Source organism: Episyrphus balteatus, chromosome 1, assembly GCF_945859705.1.
Source record: "Episyrphus balteatus chromosome 1, idEpiBalt1.1, whole genome shotgun sequence".
NCBI classification, from domain to species: Eukaryota; Metazoa; Arthropoda; class Insecta; order Diptera; family Syrphidae; genus Episyrphus; species Episyrphus balteatus.
In genome coordinates this window covers 175,387,554-175,405,963 of record NC_079134.1, presented here as the reverse complement: position 1 = coordinate 175,405,963, position 18,410 = coordinate 175,387,554, and the positions used below count along the sequence as shown (strand labels likewise).

The window sequence follows — 18,410 nt, the reverse complement described above, 5'->3', positions numbered from 1 at the left end:
AAATCTGGATAATTATCTGGATTTTTCAAAAATCTATACAGATAAAGTTTTTGTTGTTTTTAACACGTAAATTTTTTTGATTTCAAAAATCTCGATGTCGTTTTTTTGCACAAAATCTATATAGATAAACAAAAAAACACACCTATTATTATCATTTTACAATCATAAAATTGATACTCGTTCATATAAAATTAATTCGTAAAATAAATGTCTTTCGAGGTCTTTTTTGTTTTTTTCTTATGGAAACTACATTGAACTGCAAATCGAAAAAAAAATCTATATCATTTTCGGGTTGTCGCTACAAGTGGTAGATGGCGTGGAAAGCAATTTCCCAAGTCACAATAGTACTATCATGGAGTGCAATTTTTTAGTTTGTTCGTTACCTGAGTGGTCGCGAGGGCGCTTAGATCGAATTAATAATGGGAGTAAGGAGATGAGATATACATTTCTGTTTGAAATTTGACATATTTTTTAGTTCGTTCGCTAGCTTACTTTTTTGGTGGTGCTGTTTTTTTTTCATGATAGTACTATAGATTTTATATACAAAGCACTAGAGCCCAAATGAGATAATTTCGCAGATTTTAAATTCAATTTTTTTTTCTCTGTAGAATTTGACATTCGGAATGAGATATTTGCATAATTATCTTAATTGGGCTCTAGTGGAAAATCGAAATCAATAATACATTTTGATTTTCATGGTTGGTAGCCATGGAATTTTTAGGAATTTTTCTTTGTCTATTTTCTTTCTTGTTTAAAGCCTGCTGATGTGAAACGAAAATTTCCATACAAAAGGTGTGTTTTTTTGTTTATCTATATAGATTTTGTGCAAAAAAACGACATCGGGATTTTTGAAATCCATGCAAACATTTGGCACCACTGTACATATACTTTGGCAGCTGTCTGTCAAAAATGTTGCTTTTGTTTTTTTTAACTTCGAAGTGGGAAGGCCATTACATCCATGTTGGATGCAAAACAAATTTTTCACAAAAAAAAACAAAAACCATTTGTATGGCCATGGATTCAAAATTTTTTTTCACAAAAAAACAAAAATCATTGGTATATTCTTAGCTACATTTTAAGACCATAACCATTAAAATTAGTTGCGTCGTTCTTGTGTCATAAGCGTTTGAAGGTAGCCATATTGAATATTTTTTCGATTTTTTAAAAATCAAATGTTGAAACTTTTTTATTTTTATTTCTAATTTTTTGAAAAAAACTTTTGTAATTTTATGTATATATTTGTTCAACAATCTTATCAGGATCCATTTAAGACTTTATATCTCGAAATATTAACATTTCAATGCAACCATGTAAAACAAATTTTTGATTATTTTTTTTATATGAGAGCTTTTTACAAACCTCATTTTCTCCTCTTTTTTTTTGTTAATATTTTCAGATATTTCTGTATGAACACAATAATTAAACTACCTTGGCACTACTGTTTTTATCGAGAGAAAGTAAAATCTGGATAATTATCTGGATTTTTCAAAAATCTATACAGATAAAGTTTTTGTTGTTTTTAACACGTAAATTGTTTTGATTTCAAAAATCTCAATGTCATTTTTTTGCACAAAATCTATATAGATAAACAAAAAAACACACCTATTATAGCTGTGTTCCGTTGGCCTATCTATCTAAGTACTTCTGGTTGTATTCAACTCCATTTCTTCTATAGAAAAAATGTCTTTGTCAGCTATTACATGAAGCCTCAAGAGGCGCGCCTCTTTTCAAAACTAATGAGTGCAAAAGAGAAAGAAGATAAAACGAAAAATTATCCGACCGGAGAGTCGTGGGCCAAAATTCTGAGCCTCTTTTTTGACGTTTCTTTTTCCACTCTTTCTTTTTTCAACATTCCCTTTCATTTCTTTTTGCTTCTTGTAGAATACAACAACAACAATACTTAAATCAAAAGAGAAATGTCAAATTTGAGTCTTTGACTCAAGAGGCATCGTGTAATAGTACGTGCCTCACAGAATGATTATCAAAAGAAAATTCGAAAAAAGAGTCAAGCCTCTTGAGGCTTCATGTAATAGCTGACTTTGAATGGATTCAGAAGTACTAAAAAGTACTTTGCTGAGCCCAAAGGAACACAGCCTATATATAACATTCCATTAGTTTTTAGTATATCTATTAATAATAATTTTAAAAGTATATAATTTTTTTACCACACCCAGGAATCGAACTTCGTATCTGCTTGGTGGTAGTCCAATACTCTAGCTGCGTTCCTTTGGAAATATTTATCTACTTTTTAGTACTTAAAACTACTTTGAACTACTTTGCTATACTGAAAAAGTAGTTCAAAGCAGCTTTAAGTACTAAAAAGTAGATAAATATTTCCAAAGGAACGCAGCTTCTACCAACTCGGCCATCCTAGTATATTCATTAATGAAATCAAAAACTTAATCAGTTCAAATACCAAAAAAAAATGTCAGAGCTAAATTATTCAATGTCAAAACCAAAAAGCGTCCGAGCTAGATTATTTATTATTATTAAAACCAAACATCGAATACAAAACTTGGTAATATGTATCTGTAAAGCTTCTATAAATTCATTAAACAAGCTTATAAGAAAAACAAGCTTTCTTCGTTTAAGTTTCTTTAATAGTATTTAAACAACTTATTAGAAGTTGTTAAACAAGTCCGAACTTCTATAAGCACTTAAATTCTGAAACAAGCTCAATACAAGCTGTATAAAAAGTAGAACCTGCGAGATTTTAATTTACAGAGAAGCTGTTGTGCTAATTGGGTAGTTATATGGCCAGTTAAATACTCTCTTCAAACATCTTTAATCAAATACAAAAACAACACAAACATTTTCTCATTCTGCAAGCATTTTTTACTGAATCCAATCGAAAAGAGTGCATTCCACGAAAAAAAAAACAAAACTGTTATACACCAATTTTGACAGAACACCCACTTGAAAATCCAAAAAAAAAAAAAAAGAAATAAACATGGCCTACCCATATTTGACAGCAGATTTTTCTTCAATAACAAAAGTATATCGACGAGATGTTGTAATAAAGTTTCCCTAAACATAAAATCGCTTGAAAAAAAATCTTTAAAAAAAATAAAGAAACCAAGAAAAAAAAACAACATTCTTTTGTGACGAAAAACTTAAAAGTGCAAAAATCTCCGAGACTTCTCTTTTGCAATTCGATTAAAATGCAATGACAATGTAAAGAAAAAAAAAAAAGAAAAAGAAACTTCATCGATCTTCCCGAGTCGTCATTTTTATCGGATTTTCTCATATTTTGCGATTCTAAAAATAAAAATCTTGTGTGGAAAACCGTGCAAAGAGCCAGAGCCTACCTACATTTTAAATCGCAAAGAATATTGAGTGTTTCTCTGTTTTTGAGTAAGTGTTTGTTTGACTATTTTTATTCCTGTAGTTTTTTTTCTTATTTTTATTTATTAATTTTATTTGGGTTCCCTTAAAGAATAAAATTGGTGTCTTTTTTTTTTCTTGTGTGTTTGTTGGACTGCAACCAAGATTTTTGTTTAATTTGGAAAATGGGAACTAGGTGAATTTGCTTCCGCTAAACTAGCAACAGTTGCAGCAACACACGCTCGTTGTTTTTCTTTTTTTTTCTTTATTTTGCATTTTCAATCTTTCAATTATTGTGAAAAATATAATAAAAATCAAAAAAGAAACCTTTCTAGTGCGCCGTGATGTGTGTATAAATAAAAATTCACACAGATTAACTGCAACCATTGTCGAATTGAAATTCATTGAGGAAGGACTTTATTTTTTTTTGTCAGAGTTTTCATTTCACTCCTTGTTGCAGAGAAGAAGAAGAAGAATTCTCTACTGTGAATGTGACTGTTGTGTGACGTTGTTGGCTCGGCTCGGACACAAATTCCTGTGCACATTCGTTTGTTCTTTCATTCATTCATTCATACAAATTTGCGCGTAGGTTGGTTTTGAAATTGAATCCTCTCCCTTTGCCTCTTTTCTTCTATCTCCTCGTCCTCCTGTCATTGCCATTGCTCACTCTGACTATATGACTATACTCCTACTCCTGCTCGTGCTCTTGCTTCTGCTCCTGCAACCATCATCATCATCATCTTCCACGTCCACCAACCACTCTGGTTTTCTTTACATTTAAGCCATATTATTATACGAAATACACTCCTTTTCATCAGAATAGGTACATTTATTTTTTCCTAAGATGTTAGTGGAATAATAAAAAAAATTTATTCAAAGCGTGTGGTTATTTTACTTGTTTCTCCGTGGCAAACCATTTTATAACAAAAACAGAGTTTATTTTTTGTTTCATCAGAATTGGTCAATTAAATGAATTTAAACTTGGTTTTGGTCTTCTTAAAAAATGTATTTTACTTATATTTTTATTTGTATAGTGGCCATAGTTTCATAAAACAAAATACATAGTTTTAAAAACTAAAAATACTTACATTTAGAAAATGGTTCGATCAAAAAGCGTCGAGCGCTTTGTTCAAAACTTTATGAAAGTACAAGCAACAAAAATGCACTCTTCGCTTTTTGATCTTACCATTTTGCATCATGCATCATTTAAAATAAGATTTCCGGACTCGATTTTCCATTTGCTGAATTCTCCATCATTTTGGCCTAATTGTGTAATCGTACATGAATTTGTGAGCAGGAACTCAAAGATACAAACACACCATTTTCGACAGTAACTGACAACGCCAAAACCCAGCAGCATTTATTAATTTACTATCAAAACGTTAACGGACCAAAACCAATAAAGTCTATACTTTTTGAAAGCAACTATCAAATTTACCGACGTGATCGTCATTCTAACTACGATTCAATCGTGGTTGGCGGAGGAATTATTATAGCCGTACAAAATTCGTTAATGTGCTCTCTCGTCGATGACTTCCGACAATCCTTGCTTGAAATATTGTGCATAAAGATAAAAATGCCTAATGGTTTCCTCTACGTAGTGGCTACTTACATTCCGCCTTTATCCAACAGTGATGTATATGATCAACTTTACGACTGCCTGGATGGCATAACTGAAAACATTGACCCTAACGATAAAATAATCATAGTTGGCGATTTTAATCTAAGTCATCTAAACTGGATTAATGCTAATTATTCAGATTCGATGGCTGCCCTTTGTCAAATTAATGGAGTTCCAAACAACAAATTAATGGAGTTCCAAAACACGGACGCTGAACTTTTGAACTTTAATGTTTGTAACTTCTCGAATGCTTGTAATCTTGTTGAATTCAATTTTAGAAAATGTAACTTTGATGAATTGTTTAATCTATTAAGTCTCATTGATTGGGATGCTTTGCTTAGTGGTTCAAACCTAGATAATAAGTTATTTAAGTTTTATAAAATAATATTTGACTGCTTTTTAGAAACCATCCCTTTACGTCATGTTAAAACTAAAGATAACTATCCCCCATGGTTCGATCAGCATTTGAAATCCTTGAAAAACAAAAGAAATAAGGCGTGGTTAAGGTTTAATCAAACTAAAACTGATAGCGACCTACTAAATTATATTGATTTTAAAAATGAATTTAACAACTATTCAAACTATGGTTACAATGAATTCCTAACCAAAACTGGAAATGATTTTAAAATCAATTCTAAAAAATTCTGGAATTTTGTTGATATTAAAGAAATACTGATGGCTATCCAATATGTATGGAGTTTGATAAGTTTTCTAGCCAAGATCCTGAAGTTATATCCAACATGTTTGCGGAGTTTTTTTATGAAGTCCCTTGAGGAAACTCTCATTCATGTTAAAAAAAAATGTGCAAAGCATTTTTTTTTTTAACACCATTCATGGTTTTTTCCCCCAGAATGTTTGTGTCTGAAGTCTGGATAGAGCATATTTACACCTCGTAATTTTTTTTAACCATACTATTTCTGGTGGATCCTTCATTCTTTATTTTATTTAGTAAGGTGTTTTCGCCAAAATTTAGCGATTTTAATCCACCCATGTTTTTCAAAGTGATAGTATTATTATTAAATTACACTAAGGAAACTCCAGTTATTTGGTTTAATGGTAAATTTTCCCAAAATCCACAAAAACATTAAAGATACCAAGGGTGTACCTATTCTGATGAAGAAAAAAATAAATTAATTTTTCCTCAAAAAATACTTTACAAGAAAAACAATATGAAAGTTGTGGTCCATTTTGAAATAATTTTAGCCGTTACTCATCCAAACATCTTAAACTATCAAAAATCAAACTAAACTAAACTATCAAAAAAACAATAAAACCTTAATAGGTCACCACTATTAGGGATAAACGATTAATGAACATTTGAAAAGTTGTGTATCTATTCTGATGAAAAGGAGTGTATATACGGAATATGTACGTAAAAGATTCAACTCTACTATGAGAGACTATGAGACAGGGGATGGTAATAAATATTTTATTGATTTTCTTTCCGTATTTCACTATTATTCAGTGTGTGTGCAGTGGTTTCGCTTTTTTCTTTTGCTTTATTTTTATATTATTTGCTGCTGCAGTTATTGAGAATCAGACGTTTTATTCGTTATGTCAAAGAAGAAGATTATAATCCGGCATTTCTTTATATTATTTTAAAGAAAAAATAAACGACCTGAGTGCAGGCAGGCGGTTGTGGTGTAATAAAAATGTAAAAAGAATTGCACTAATGATCTCTGTCGAGTGTCAGTGTTTTGCGTAAATAAGTCAAATGAATGTGACAACACGTAGATACCTATTTGGGATAGAATTTGCTTTCTCTGAGACAATGATTTGGAATGTTGAGCCGGTATTTACTTGTTTTTACAAAAAAGTTAATCGAATATAAATTTCTTTTGGAGGTAGGTACCCTTCAAAATATTCATAAAGTCTCATCGGCTATTAGTTTTTGACCTTGTTATTTATTTTCAGTGTCACGCATCGCTTGAATAATTTTTCTTTCGTAAATATGAGTGTGTAGATATTCCATCGTGCCTGAAATATTGAACGGTCGAATACCCACTTCATTCGAATTTGCTTGATACATTACATCGATCAATTCAAGCACCTTTTACCACATGGCTTTATACCGAAATGTGTAGATATCGTTTGGAACAGTAAAGACTTCCGTATGATATCGTTCCTCAGTGAATTATTGTTTTTATTTAAGATTTGGACTTCTCCTAATATCAAATCAGATTTTGTCAGCACTGTAAAGATTTAGAAGTTACCATTTTAGTTAAGGGAAATGTCAATTTAAAGTGCGACGAGTCCGTAAAAGGTCAATGCCTAGTGACTTAAAATTCTTAACCATTCTTGTGTGCCGGATGCAATGTTTTATTATACTCTTGCAGGTTTTTATCCGCTTTCTTCAAAGTCCCTTCTTCTGCACCATATAGGAGGACTGGGATGTAAAGAGTCTTGTATAGGGTCACCTTTGTTGGACTTGGACCTTAATGAAACCCAGCAATTTAGTGTCAGCTTTTCATGGTGGGTTGTCTGAGTATCTTGCGAATGAAGTTGGTTGATGTGAAATTTTTCAAAAATATCCGGTCATTATTCTGGTGTAATAGGGCCATCAGTTCGTATATAAAACTTTTGGCTCTAAAAATTTAGCTACATAGATTTTGGATCTCTAATTGGTTAGCTGCTAAAAAATCCTTCCAAATTAGGCAATTTTACTGGAAATTTGAGTCAAAAGTTATTCAAGAAAACTCATTTTATCCATCAATATCCGTGATTAATATATCCAGGATAATGAAAAAAATCAGTCTTAAAAAACAGGCGGTTCAAAATCGATTAAAACTTAATTTAAATAGTTTTTCTTAAAAATTTATAAAACTGGCGGAAGCGGCCCTTTGCCATCAAAAAGGCATACTTTTTTCAAAGCCAGTTTGACTCATAAAGTGATTAGAATAGAATAGAAAGTAATTGGAATAGCTTTATTGGGACAAATGCTTCATGGACGAGGCGACAACTTACTTAAATCTAGAATTCTCAGCACTCTTGGTGTCAAATAAAGCTTTCGTAACAAACACGTAGAAAAACTAGGTCGTATTCTAGACTATTGCAAAAATCTTTACATACCTAGGCTAAAATGCAAAATTAATGAAAAGAATGTAGTTGCAAATGGGAAGAGAAATGAAGAATAAATCAATTTGTATCAGAATCTATAATATGTGGGAGTGCATCTTAAACCCCCATAACATATTCTTTCTTATTATAGTGCAATTTATCTAGAATCTCTTGCAAATCAATAATACTAATTGACCTTTTGTGAATCCCCAGTTTATTTTTTTTTTTCATCGTCTAACTCAATTCTTAATAAACTCTAAATAATTACATGGGTATTGTATTATTCTTGTTTGATGATCGTGTGTTACTCTGATTTTAATTTGTAATCTTGTTATTGTATTATCGTAGGGGTTCACTTGTATCTCAAATCAGAGAGTACATATTCGTATTTATTTTTGTTTACGAATACTACCAATGCTTACTTTAGTAAAAAATAAATTATATTATAGGCAGATTAGGTTGGCCACTGCAGAAACGCTTAACTCATCGAGCTAAAGAAAAATTAAAATTGGAAGTGAAAGAGGGCTATTAGTAGTTACAGAACCACAGGTCTCCCCGTCCGCATCCTGGCAGGATTGGTGTGCTAAAGTACATTGTGCATCTTATTGAGTTAAAAGACATAAATATTACTAATTAAAAATATAAAAGATTTTAAAATGAATGAATAATCGTAACTTCATAAGAAATAATTACAGAGCTACAGATCGTTATCCACCTTATAATGCAATTATAACTCTATCAGTACTTATCATCCTAAAACGGTGCCTTTTCAAATATCGGCAACAACTCAAAAGTCAAGTACCTCTAAGAAGCATTGTGAAAAGAAATTTGAACTATTTTGTACACTTATTTTGTTCAATGATCAGACACTTAGCAGACACCTGAGTTCCAATTTTACTTGTTCGTTTTAAATTGGTAGTCTCTTGTTACACAGAGAAATTTCTAATTGATGTATTAAAAGGCTTCTTCCATTCAACGTGAGAAAAAAGTTAAGTTCTCTGATCCCGTTGTTGAGGGTGGTAACCAATGAAGCATGATTTCCCGGCAGTGCCAATGATTACCTTAAATTAATGTTATTCAAATGTTATCTTCATTTGATTTATGAATAAAAAGAACTTGAAACTTTTACTACAAAAAAAAAAAAAAAAACAACAACGGTAATTGAAGCCCCGTCCATGTTCTCTTTTTCTACTTGCATGTAAAAACTTAAACTGTCTTTATATTTGCTCAAAGTAGTTTATATAACAAAATGCTGATATGTTGCGTTGGAATATTATCGAGCGAGCATAATGCATTTTATTTGCTTCTGTTTCTTCTTCAAAAGAAATCACAGTAGGAACTGATCTCGTGGAAGTTGTTGCACAAGCAAAATAAAAAAAAAAAAACTGTATTGGGAGTGTCATTCAACCTGCTCTTCAACAATATGAGTTGTAGTCGTGTCGCATACCATTCGACTTCATTAGTCTTTTGAATTCTTCTCTCATCTAAGATACAAAAAAAAAAAAAAAAAATATACATAATAATAAAGAAACCACCTTGAGCATGACCATTGATAGCAAATAAACAAAAAGAAAACAATATTTTTTCCACTCCGAGAGTGTGTTGTTTTGTTGCTTCTTCGTACTACTTTACTATACTCCTTCTTTGGAATTGCAATACACTTCTCGTCGGAGGCAGCAGTTACTCTACTTTCATGTCATTGTTTCTGGTTGATGCGTGCGTACTTTACCACAACAAGTTTTGCAATAAAAATCCACAAACAACAACAAAAAGTTATTTCTTTTAAGCACTCACTTGTGACAAAATAACATGCAACTACCTACTATCATATACCTTCCAGCATAATAATATACTCTCTTACCCACTGCCACAACCCGCTCCTGGTCACTGCTCGAGGCAAAGAAAATCAAACCCAACGAAGAAAAGATGAAAATAAAATTAAAAAAGAAAAATATTATTAAAACTACTTTAAACTAAAACAAAAGATGACGCTGGAACGACCATTTGATAACTCATTCGCTGCATGAGTCACCCTCAAGGTTAAATATTCAATCGACAACGTCGTCGTCGGATAAGTTTTTTATTTTATAATATTTTTTTGTTTTGTTTTTCATTTCATTTCATTTTTGTTTTGTTATTCTTATTATTATCTTGTTAGGGCTACGAACAACAACGATGAAAGTGTGAGCAGGAAGATTGAAGAGATTCCAGACCAGACCATACTAACAATGAGTATGAGAGACATGTCGAGGGAGATGTGTTGTGTGTATATGAAGCATGATGTGGCTTATTTTTATTATTATTTATTATTTGCTTTCATTCTCTGTTCAAGGTGTTTACTTGGATTAAAATTTGAAATTATTGACATTTTAGGAATATCATTAAGAAAGTATCGGATCATTAGGTTTGCATCTCCTAATATGGATATACTATTGACAAACAAATTTTGTATTGATATTCATGAGATATCGGATGGAACAGAAAAACAGTTTATAAGTTTAATTTGTTAATTCTATCAAAGAAGTCAATTGAAAATGTGTGATTGGTTCCTTAATCCGCTACAGATTAAACGATGTTCATGCTTAAACTCGAGGTCTAGATCCATGATCATAGAAGATTAGTTTGATAAATTAGTCAATCATAAACATCTGAAGCAAAAAAGGATCTGTTTGATATTTCTTAGATTTAAGTTGTTGAACCTTGACGAGAGCAGATAAGCTCTGTATTGATTTCTTTTTCGTTGATAGGACCAGAAGCGTTTTGAAGCATCCAGAACCATTCTGAAAGGGTTTTAAAAAAACGAAAATGATAGAGAGAAGTTGTTTCTGAAGAGAAAGATTATTATCATTGAGAAAGGAATACCTAGAGACGCGACTTCGGTTGGTTCCACCCAACAAGCTGCAATGAGAGAAAAAACTCCACATTTTGCATTTTAAATGGCACCAACACATTCAACTGTGGAGTTTTGCTCAAACGAATTTAAGTGCTCAATTAGACTAATAAATGCATACAATTTATACCTTAAATTTAAAACACGAACTTTTATTTTTATTTCTGTATATATTTATTGAAAGGTGGGTGTCTAGAGTGAGCTATTTAAGCTCAGATAGCTCAATTAAGTTTATACACAAACCAAAATCATGTTTAAATTCAAAGCACAAACCTGTTTGTGAGGACATCTTCTGGCGAAAAACGGATTAAACGCATTATACCTTTCACATGTATTCACAGATAGGGAAACCAGATGTATACCAATCATCTGAAATTAAATTTGCGGGTGTTTTATGGAAAGGGGGTACGAGTCGGGTCTCTAGGTATATTTCCTCTATTATTATTAACCCTCTGTCGGCACACGGGTGCGAATTTGGCAGGACAAAAATAAAAAAATTACGATTTGTCAAAAAAGTGGTCACAAAAAAGTCTCTTTATAAGGGTGAAAATATTTTTTTTTCGGAATTGTGAATACAATATTCGAATTCCTCGGAATATTCTACATCAATTTCAAACTTGATTCTCTAAAAAATATTGTGACCGAAAAAAGTTCTAGCAACATGAAAAAGTATAAACCAATTTCGCACCCGTGTGCCTATCACGTCACAAAAAAGAGGTGTGCCTACAGAGGGTTAAGATTATTCAACACTTTTGGACTTCAGAATGAGTGAATCCTTGAGTAAGCCAATTGAAAATGACATTACACATAATGCTAGACGCAATAGTCATAAATGTATATTATTAAGGAAGGAGGCCACTTAAACTTACATACGTTATACATTGTTAAAGGCTCTGATTGGTCAGATTTCATAAAAAAAGTTAGTTTACATTTTGTTCTGACCAATCAGGGCGTCTAAAAATTGCGTTAAACGCGGGGATTAACAAAAAGAAAAAGCTTGCATAATTTGTTCACACTTCCACTTTTTCATAGAATTACCAACATAATTAGTAAATTTGTCCAGAAATTCATTTATTCTGTTTAATTTACGTTCGACAGCCACTGTATCGAACTCATGACTAAACCTTTTTATTTCGTCTTACATCTTACTGAAAATATTTATTTTCTTTAAAAGAATGTGCAGAATGTTCAAACGGTGATCGACCTGAAAAATGCAACCGACTGCCACCTGAAAAAAATGAATCACGCTCATTTATTTTGTATGTTTTGCATTGTGTTTAAATATGACGTGGGGTCAATATCTGTTGGAGGAGAATACATACATGTTCATTCATATGGATACTTTTGTATTCATCATATCGCAATTAGTCACTTCAAATAATAAACATTTGTAGAGATAAATATATTTTTTTACAACGAAGTTAATCGCTGTACCTATTAGAATTAGCTTTATCTATTTGATTAGGTTCAAAATGTAAGAATACACTGTTAATCACTCACATACAAAAAAATATTATCTTAAATTTCTGTAACACATATTATCCATTAGTACAGTATCAGAGCGAGTGCCAAATCTGGAAGAATTGATTTTTGGAATTTTCAAACTCGAGTGTAAAACGAAACATTATTAAAAATGCAAAAAATTAAAATAAATACCCGAATATTTTAACCATCGTTGATTGTTCCTCTAAAAGATAAATTTTTGCCAAAAATCAATAATTTACGGCTTTGAAGCATATACATACAATTTCCAATAAATGAATCCTCAAATTATTTCTGTAGGCCTAATGCTTTCCAAGATAATTTATTTTTATTTCGCCCATTCCATTTTTTCTTGAAACTTTGTGAATCTCGAGAATAATCTTTTCAATTGGTCTACTCAGAAAGGAATTTTGTCCTTCCAAAGGTGAATTCGTTCCTAATTTTGTACACATGTTGTTTGAATACTAACATTTATGCCTGTCTAAATTTTTCGACATCGAGGAGTGCACGATTCAGTATTTTAACAAAAGTAATTTGGTACTCAATTTTAACTACTTTGCTAACCCAACGAAAGCAAAAATACTGTTCAGCCGTTTTTAAATAAACATTAGGGCAAATTAGCACCACTACTTCATTTAGTAAATTTTTTTGACCCCTCCTTGTACAACTGTCGAAAGGAAATTTTCTATTAATTTGAAAAGTTATTAATTTAAATGAGTTGGAAAACAAAGCACTTAATTTCGCTTTGGATTCGATTTAAAAAAATAGTTTTGAAATATTTTTGTCGGTAGCAAGTTGTAAGCTGATATTGATCCAACTCTGCATTTCAAGCCGCTCTTTAATATTCTTCATTGAAAAGAATCAAAAAATAAAAGCTTGTATTTAAGTGTTTTTCAATATTATAGAATCTTTAATAACATTAACGTTTTTTCTTTCTAATTAAAGCTTTCATTCATCAATCGAAAAAAAAAAAACAACCAACAACCAAAGAAAAAAAAAAGAAATCTTTAAAAATAAACGAAACGATAATAAAAGAGAGTTAAAATGTCTGATTTTGTGCCACGTGATATTTTACCGGATTTGTGGGAAGAAATACTCCAAAGGCATTGGACATTTCTAGAGACTGAAGAAAGTATGCAAAAGCTAGAGGAACGCAAAAAATTAGAAGGTAATTCACCTTAATAACACACTTCATTATCTCAAGACTTACCTTTTTGGTTTTTTATATTTATTTGTAGCATGTTTAAAAGAGTTCCTCTGTGTTGTGCCACATGATAGGAAATTTTTCCTACCCGAAACAGCTCATGTACTGAAGAAGACTGTCAAAGAATTGGATGATTTTAATGCTTTTAAAGCAATGGTTGGATTCGAATCAATAAGTCAATATGCAAATAATTTATTCACAAAACCATGGAGAAAAGAGTACAGAGTTATAAAGGTAACAACACCTTTGTCCTATAAACTTATGATCAGATGTCATATTTTTTATATTTTATTTTAGATGTATTCTGGGTTTTATCAACACGAAATCAAATCAAATTTAGTCGATGCAGAAAAACTCTTTGAGGCAATGGGCTATCGTCAGATTTCAAATCAGATACTCGTCTTGGATGGACCAATATGCCCAGATCAAGTCACAAATGTCTCGAGAGATGCAATGGCCGCCTATGTTGAGTGCCAAATAATGAAACAAATCAAAGCTGGCCTCACAGCTCTTCCACTTGTTTGCTCTTGGAATGATATTTTTAAATTTAGAGAAACTCACTTGGGTACTTAATCACTGATTTACCAATTCCAAAACAAACTATTATTAACTTTTTATTCGAAAGGTGGTGCATCGCAAGCAATTAAAGCCATAGCATATGCAGAACAAGAACGAAGGTTTCGAGCTAAAAAACTTGCAGCAGGTAAGTCGAAAAAAAAAACATAAAAATGGTAACATAATTTGATGGAATAATTTATTTTTCTAGAAGCTCAATTTGCATCTCAAGTTGCACCCCCACCTGTTGCTGTTAAAAGTGCTGGTGGAACATCGTGTGACAATTGTGCAGTACATGGAAACTACCATCATCATTTGCATCCATCAGCTGGACCACCTATTCATCAAATACCGAATGGTTGCAATATGCGTACCCAATCAGCCTACAACCCTTCCTGCACTATCCACCATCCCACCAGCAATATGATGCATTGTAAACACCCCAACTACTCACAAATGTCACACTCTAGAAGCCTAGAGCATTACAACGAGCATTCAGATGGCCCACCCTTGCCACATCGCCACTCTTTCGACCAACCCCCACAATCCCACCAGCCACAACATCTCTATGACAATCCCTACGACTGTGTCGACAGTTATCAAAACACTTGCAACTTCAATGCATACAACCATCCGTACAATGTGTCTGGCAATCGTTATCCTCTTCCCTACAATATATCCAATCAACTGAATAACCACAATCAATATGCTTACAATGGCTCTGGCAATATGTATCATCCAGTTGCCGGATGCGGTCATAAGATTCAACCACCAGCCGCAATCGATGCCGCAGCATATGGCGATTGCAATGGTGGCTATGCCAAAATAAATCCTTGCAATTACCCTTCTCATCAGTCAGCACGAACTAGCGGAGGCAACAAAGACTTTCAGAACTACAGGCAGAGATCTTTTCCGCCAGATCATCAGCTTATCGATTTCGAGGAACGACCTGCGCCCCATGAACTCCCACATTCACACTCCCGCTCGCAAAACAATAGTTTCGATTTGCACGACCGCACCACACAGGTTTATGATAATAGGCGAAGCCGTTCTAGCATGACACAAGCAGCTTTACCCCCAATACAAAAGGACATTTACAGCCGAAATCATCATAATAATCACATAGAAAGTTCAGACGATTTGGATGGAAACTATGTGTATGCGACACCAATACCTGGAAAACATCGAAAGGTAACGACTGATAAATATTTGAAAAATTCGGAAATCCTACAAGAATACGAAAAAATACTAGACAATAAAAAGCCTCCATTGGAAGTTGCTGTACAAACCAATGGTGGAACTCATACAACACAGCTTTCGTCATTGGACAACTTTGAAAGCTTTGATGATTTCGTGAATGTGGAAAACACAAAGGTCAATGTGGGCGAATCTTCTTCGACTGCAACAAAAGCTTTGAAAGCCAATAAAAATCAAGATGGCGTTGGATCGTTTGAGTCGTGGGATTATGTATTTCAGAATCTCGAAAAACACGGTTATTCAAAGGATCTTGGTGAAAGGGGGGATCTGTTGGTACAAAGTCTTGATTTAGACTCTCTAAATATATCAACTGGAGGCCATATAGCGACGGAAAAGCGGCGTGTAAGTCGCAACCCAGAGGCAAAACCACGCCCTCTGAATGGCGATATTGCAAAGTCAAAAACACTAGAAAAGGTTCCCCCTGTTTCGCGGAATAGAAACGGCACTGAAAAGTCAATTCTTAAGGTACAATCAAAACCTGTGGAAAATGGTCAGGTGTTACATTTGAAGCCGAGTCTGAAATCAAATACAAAACATTTGAACAATAACTTTGAAGAAGAAAACAATCATCAGCAACAACATCAACCCTCAGTCGAACGAGTGGTTTCAAGCCGATTGAGTAGCTCATCATCACGAACACCCTCGATTATAACAAACAATGCGAGCAGCAATGCAATTGCAACACAAGTCATTGTGACGAGTCCGAACGAATGGAGTTGTAGATTTTGTACATTTTTGAATCCCGACACAAAACGAGTTTGCGAGATGTGTTCGAAGAGTAAAAATTTAATTTTAGAGTCGACTAATACGCCGACTTGTGTTTGAAAGATTGAATAATTTTATTTATTTCGTTTCGCTTTGATTTCTCTTTTCTCACAGCCTGAGCCTTTATATTTTTAAATTATCTATGTATATCTTTTTTCTTGTTTTCTTTCTCTCGAATTGTTATTTGGTATTTTTTCATATATATATATATATTTCTTGTTGAAAAAATGTGTTTGAAAAAAAAAAAAACAAAGTGTTATGTGTTCTCTAAGATGTGTGTTAGAAATTGCCCAAAAAATTAGCCAAACTTCGAACGAAAGTAGGCGTAAGAGCGTAAACTAGGTTTTTTTTTTTTTGTGAAAGTTGCATTTACTCTAAATTATTATGTATTTGTAATTTGTTTATTAATTTTGTTTGAAAAAAATTTAAATTCGTTTAAAAAAAAAATTATACGCGTGGTTATTTGTGTGTGAGTGCAAACTATACAATTTGTTTTTTAATTGAATATTAAAACTGTGTGTTTTAAAAATTAGGAGTATCTTCTCTTCTAGTTGTTTGAAGTTGAAAGCCTCTACGAAAATAAATGCAAACTATTTTTTTCTAAAAGAAACTCTTCGAAATCTTTTGAAACAATTTTCAAACATAATTTATTCATCGACTCCAAAAAATAAAATTGTATTTGTATTTTGAAAATCTTCGCTACTTCAAATCTTAATCATGAGAAATTTTCTTACGGCCAATTTCTTCACAGATTCCGAGCGCTAACACCGGTCCTAGTCCCAAAGTTAGTACTCAAATTTAGCAACTATGTCGTACTACTGCCAATTTGGGTACATAGGCCTTGGTACTAGTTAGCTCCTCAAAATCAGCTAGGACATCTCTATTATACCAATCGTTAACGGCAATAATAGCAAATCAAAGCAATGTAGGTATTTTATTCTTTTCAAAAGCTATTGCAGGTTTTTTAGTTTCTTAGGTGTTGTTTCGCTTCAAAAAGGATTTTTGTTGATTTGAATGATTTGAGAGATTTTTTTTTTTATTATGGCAAATGTTATGCCGGAAAAGAAAGAATGGGCAAATGGACACTTCTTGAAGAAGTACCAAAAAAGTATTTCGATTTTTGTATATCTTTCGAAAAGTGACATTCAAGTTAAGAAAGACGCTCTTTTCTGTTATTGAATTTGTCGACTACCGGAATCTGTCTTTGAACTTCAATCATAAAATATGTTTGCAAGAAGACTTCTGTTTACGAATAGTGCTGGAAGCCATTTACAAGTAAAGTTAAATTAATGTGAGTCGCATTGTAGTAAAAAAATAATCACAAGACTGCGTTCTTTAAAACTATCCTTTTTATTAAAATACATTTTATTCATTAAGGTGGACGTTCCGTGTTTGCCTTTGTTACCTTAACCGTAAAACATACGTTTTCGTATGTAAGAACGATTTGATTCATATATGTACCTTGAAAAATGAAAAATTCAAAAACTAATAATCGCTTAGGTTTTTTTTTGTTTTGTTTTATAGAATCTGTCCCCAGTTTCTTATTTTGGAACCGATTCGTCTTTCGTAGTCCTTTGGCAAAAATCGCGACGAAAACTTTTTAATAACGAATTCTAGATTTTATACAAGTTCTTTGAACATATTCTTAGAGTTTGCAGAACTCTCTCACTTAATTTCGACGGTCCTTAAGTATTTTGCTTTTGATTTTAATAAGACTGCCTCGAAGCATGATTCGTTTTTGTATGAAATCGGAAAGTTTTCCGTTCCGATAGGTACCTGGCGTCGCCATCGCCAGGACAAATTAATTGGTTTTCTTAAAAAGTTATTGTCAGGGTTGACAACTTTTTGATGTTCGAAGCTCTTCCAGCTTCTAAAGCCGAAGCGGATACTTTTAAATTCAGCCAACCGATTTTGTTCCAATTTGACAAAAATATTTAGAAAGATTAAATTTTGAAACGATTGTAAAACCAAACTAGGTGAATGTTGTGTGTTACGTTTATTGACGAGTGTAGCCATTTTCAATTTTGTTAATTCGCAAAACATCCTTTGGCCCTCAATATATTTGTTTTGAAGAAGTTATTGTTTATTAAAAAAAAACATCGTTAAATGTCCTTAATAGCATATAAATCAGTTAGCATTGCATTCAATTTCGACAAATGAGTGTTTCTTAAATTTTTGTGGTTTATTTCATTTTTGTTTTTATTTCTTTCTGAACACATAATATAAATGTAAAAAAAATTATTTACCTCTTATAT

At 32.4% G+C, this 18,410-nt stretch overlaps 1 protein-coding gene across 1 annotated transcript; it reads left to right on the top strand.

Annotated features, from left to right (window-relative positions):
* Positions 1–2,963: 2,963 nt before the first annotated feature.
* Positions 2,964–16,472, top strand: LOC129906333 (protein tamozhennic). The gene is made up of 6 exons (XM_055982060.1): positions 2,964–3,354; positions 13,320–13,542; positions 13,613–13,812; positions 13,876–14,143; positions 14,204–14,281; positions 14,345–16,472. Exons 2-6 carry the CDS (start codon positions 13,419–13,421, stop codon positions 16,213–16,215), a joined length of 2,541 nt encoding a protein of 846 aa, XP_055838035.1. The 5' UTR covers positions 2,964–3,354; positions 13,320–13,418; the 3' UTR covers positions 16,216–16,472.
* The last annotated feature ends 1,938 nt before the right edge of the window (positions 16,473–18,410 follow it).

Excerpts from the sequence above, each read along its gene's own strand:
- LOC129906333 (XM_055982060.1), top strand. The coding sequence starts at position 13,419 with ATGTCTGATTTTGTGCCACGTGATATTTTACCGGATTTGTGGGAAGAA. Across the intron at positions 13,543-13,612 it reads GGAACGCAAAAAATTAGAAG|CATGTTTAAAAGAGTTCCTC; the intron begins GTAATTCACCTT and ends ATTTATTTGTAG. Across the intron at positions 14,282-14,344 it reads AGCTAAAAAACTTGCAGCAG|AAGCTCAATTTGCATCTCAA; the intron begins GTAAGTCGAAAA and ends TTATTTTTCTAG.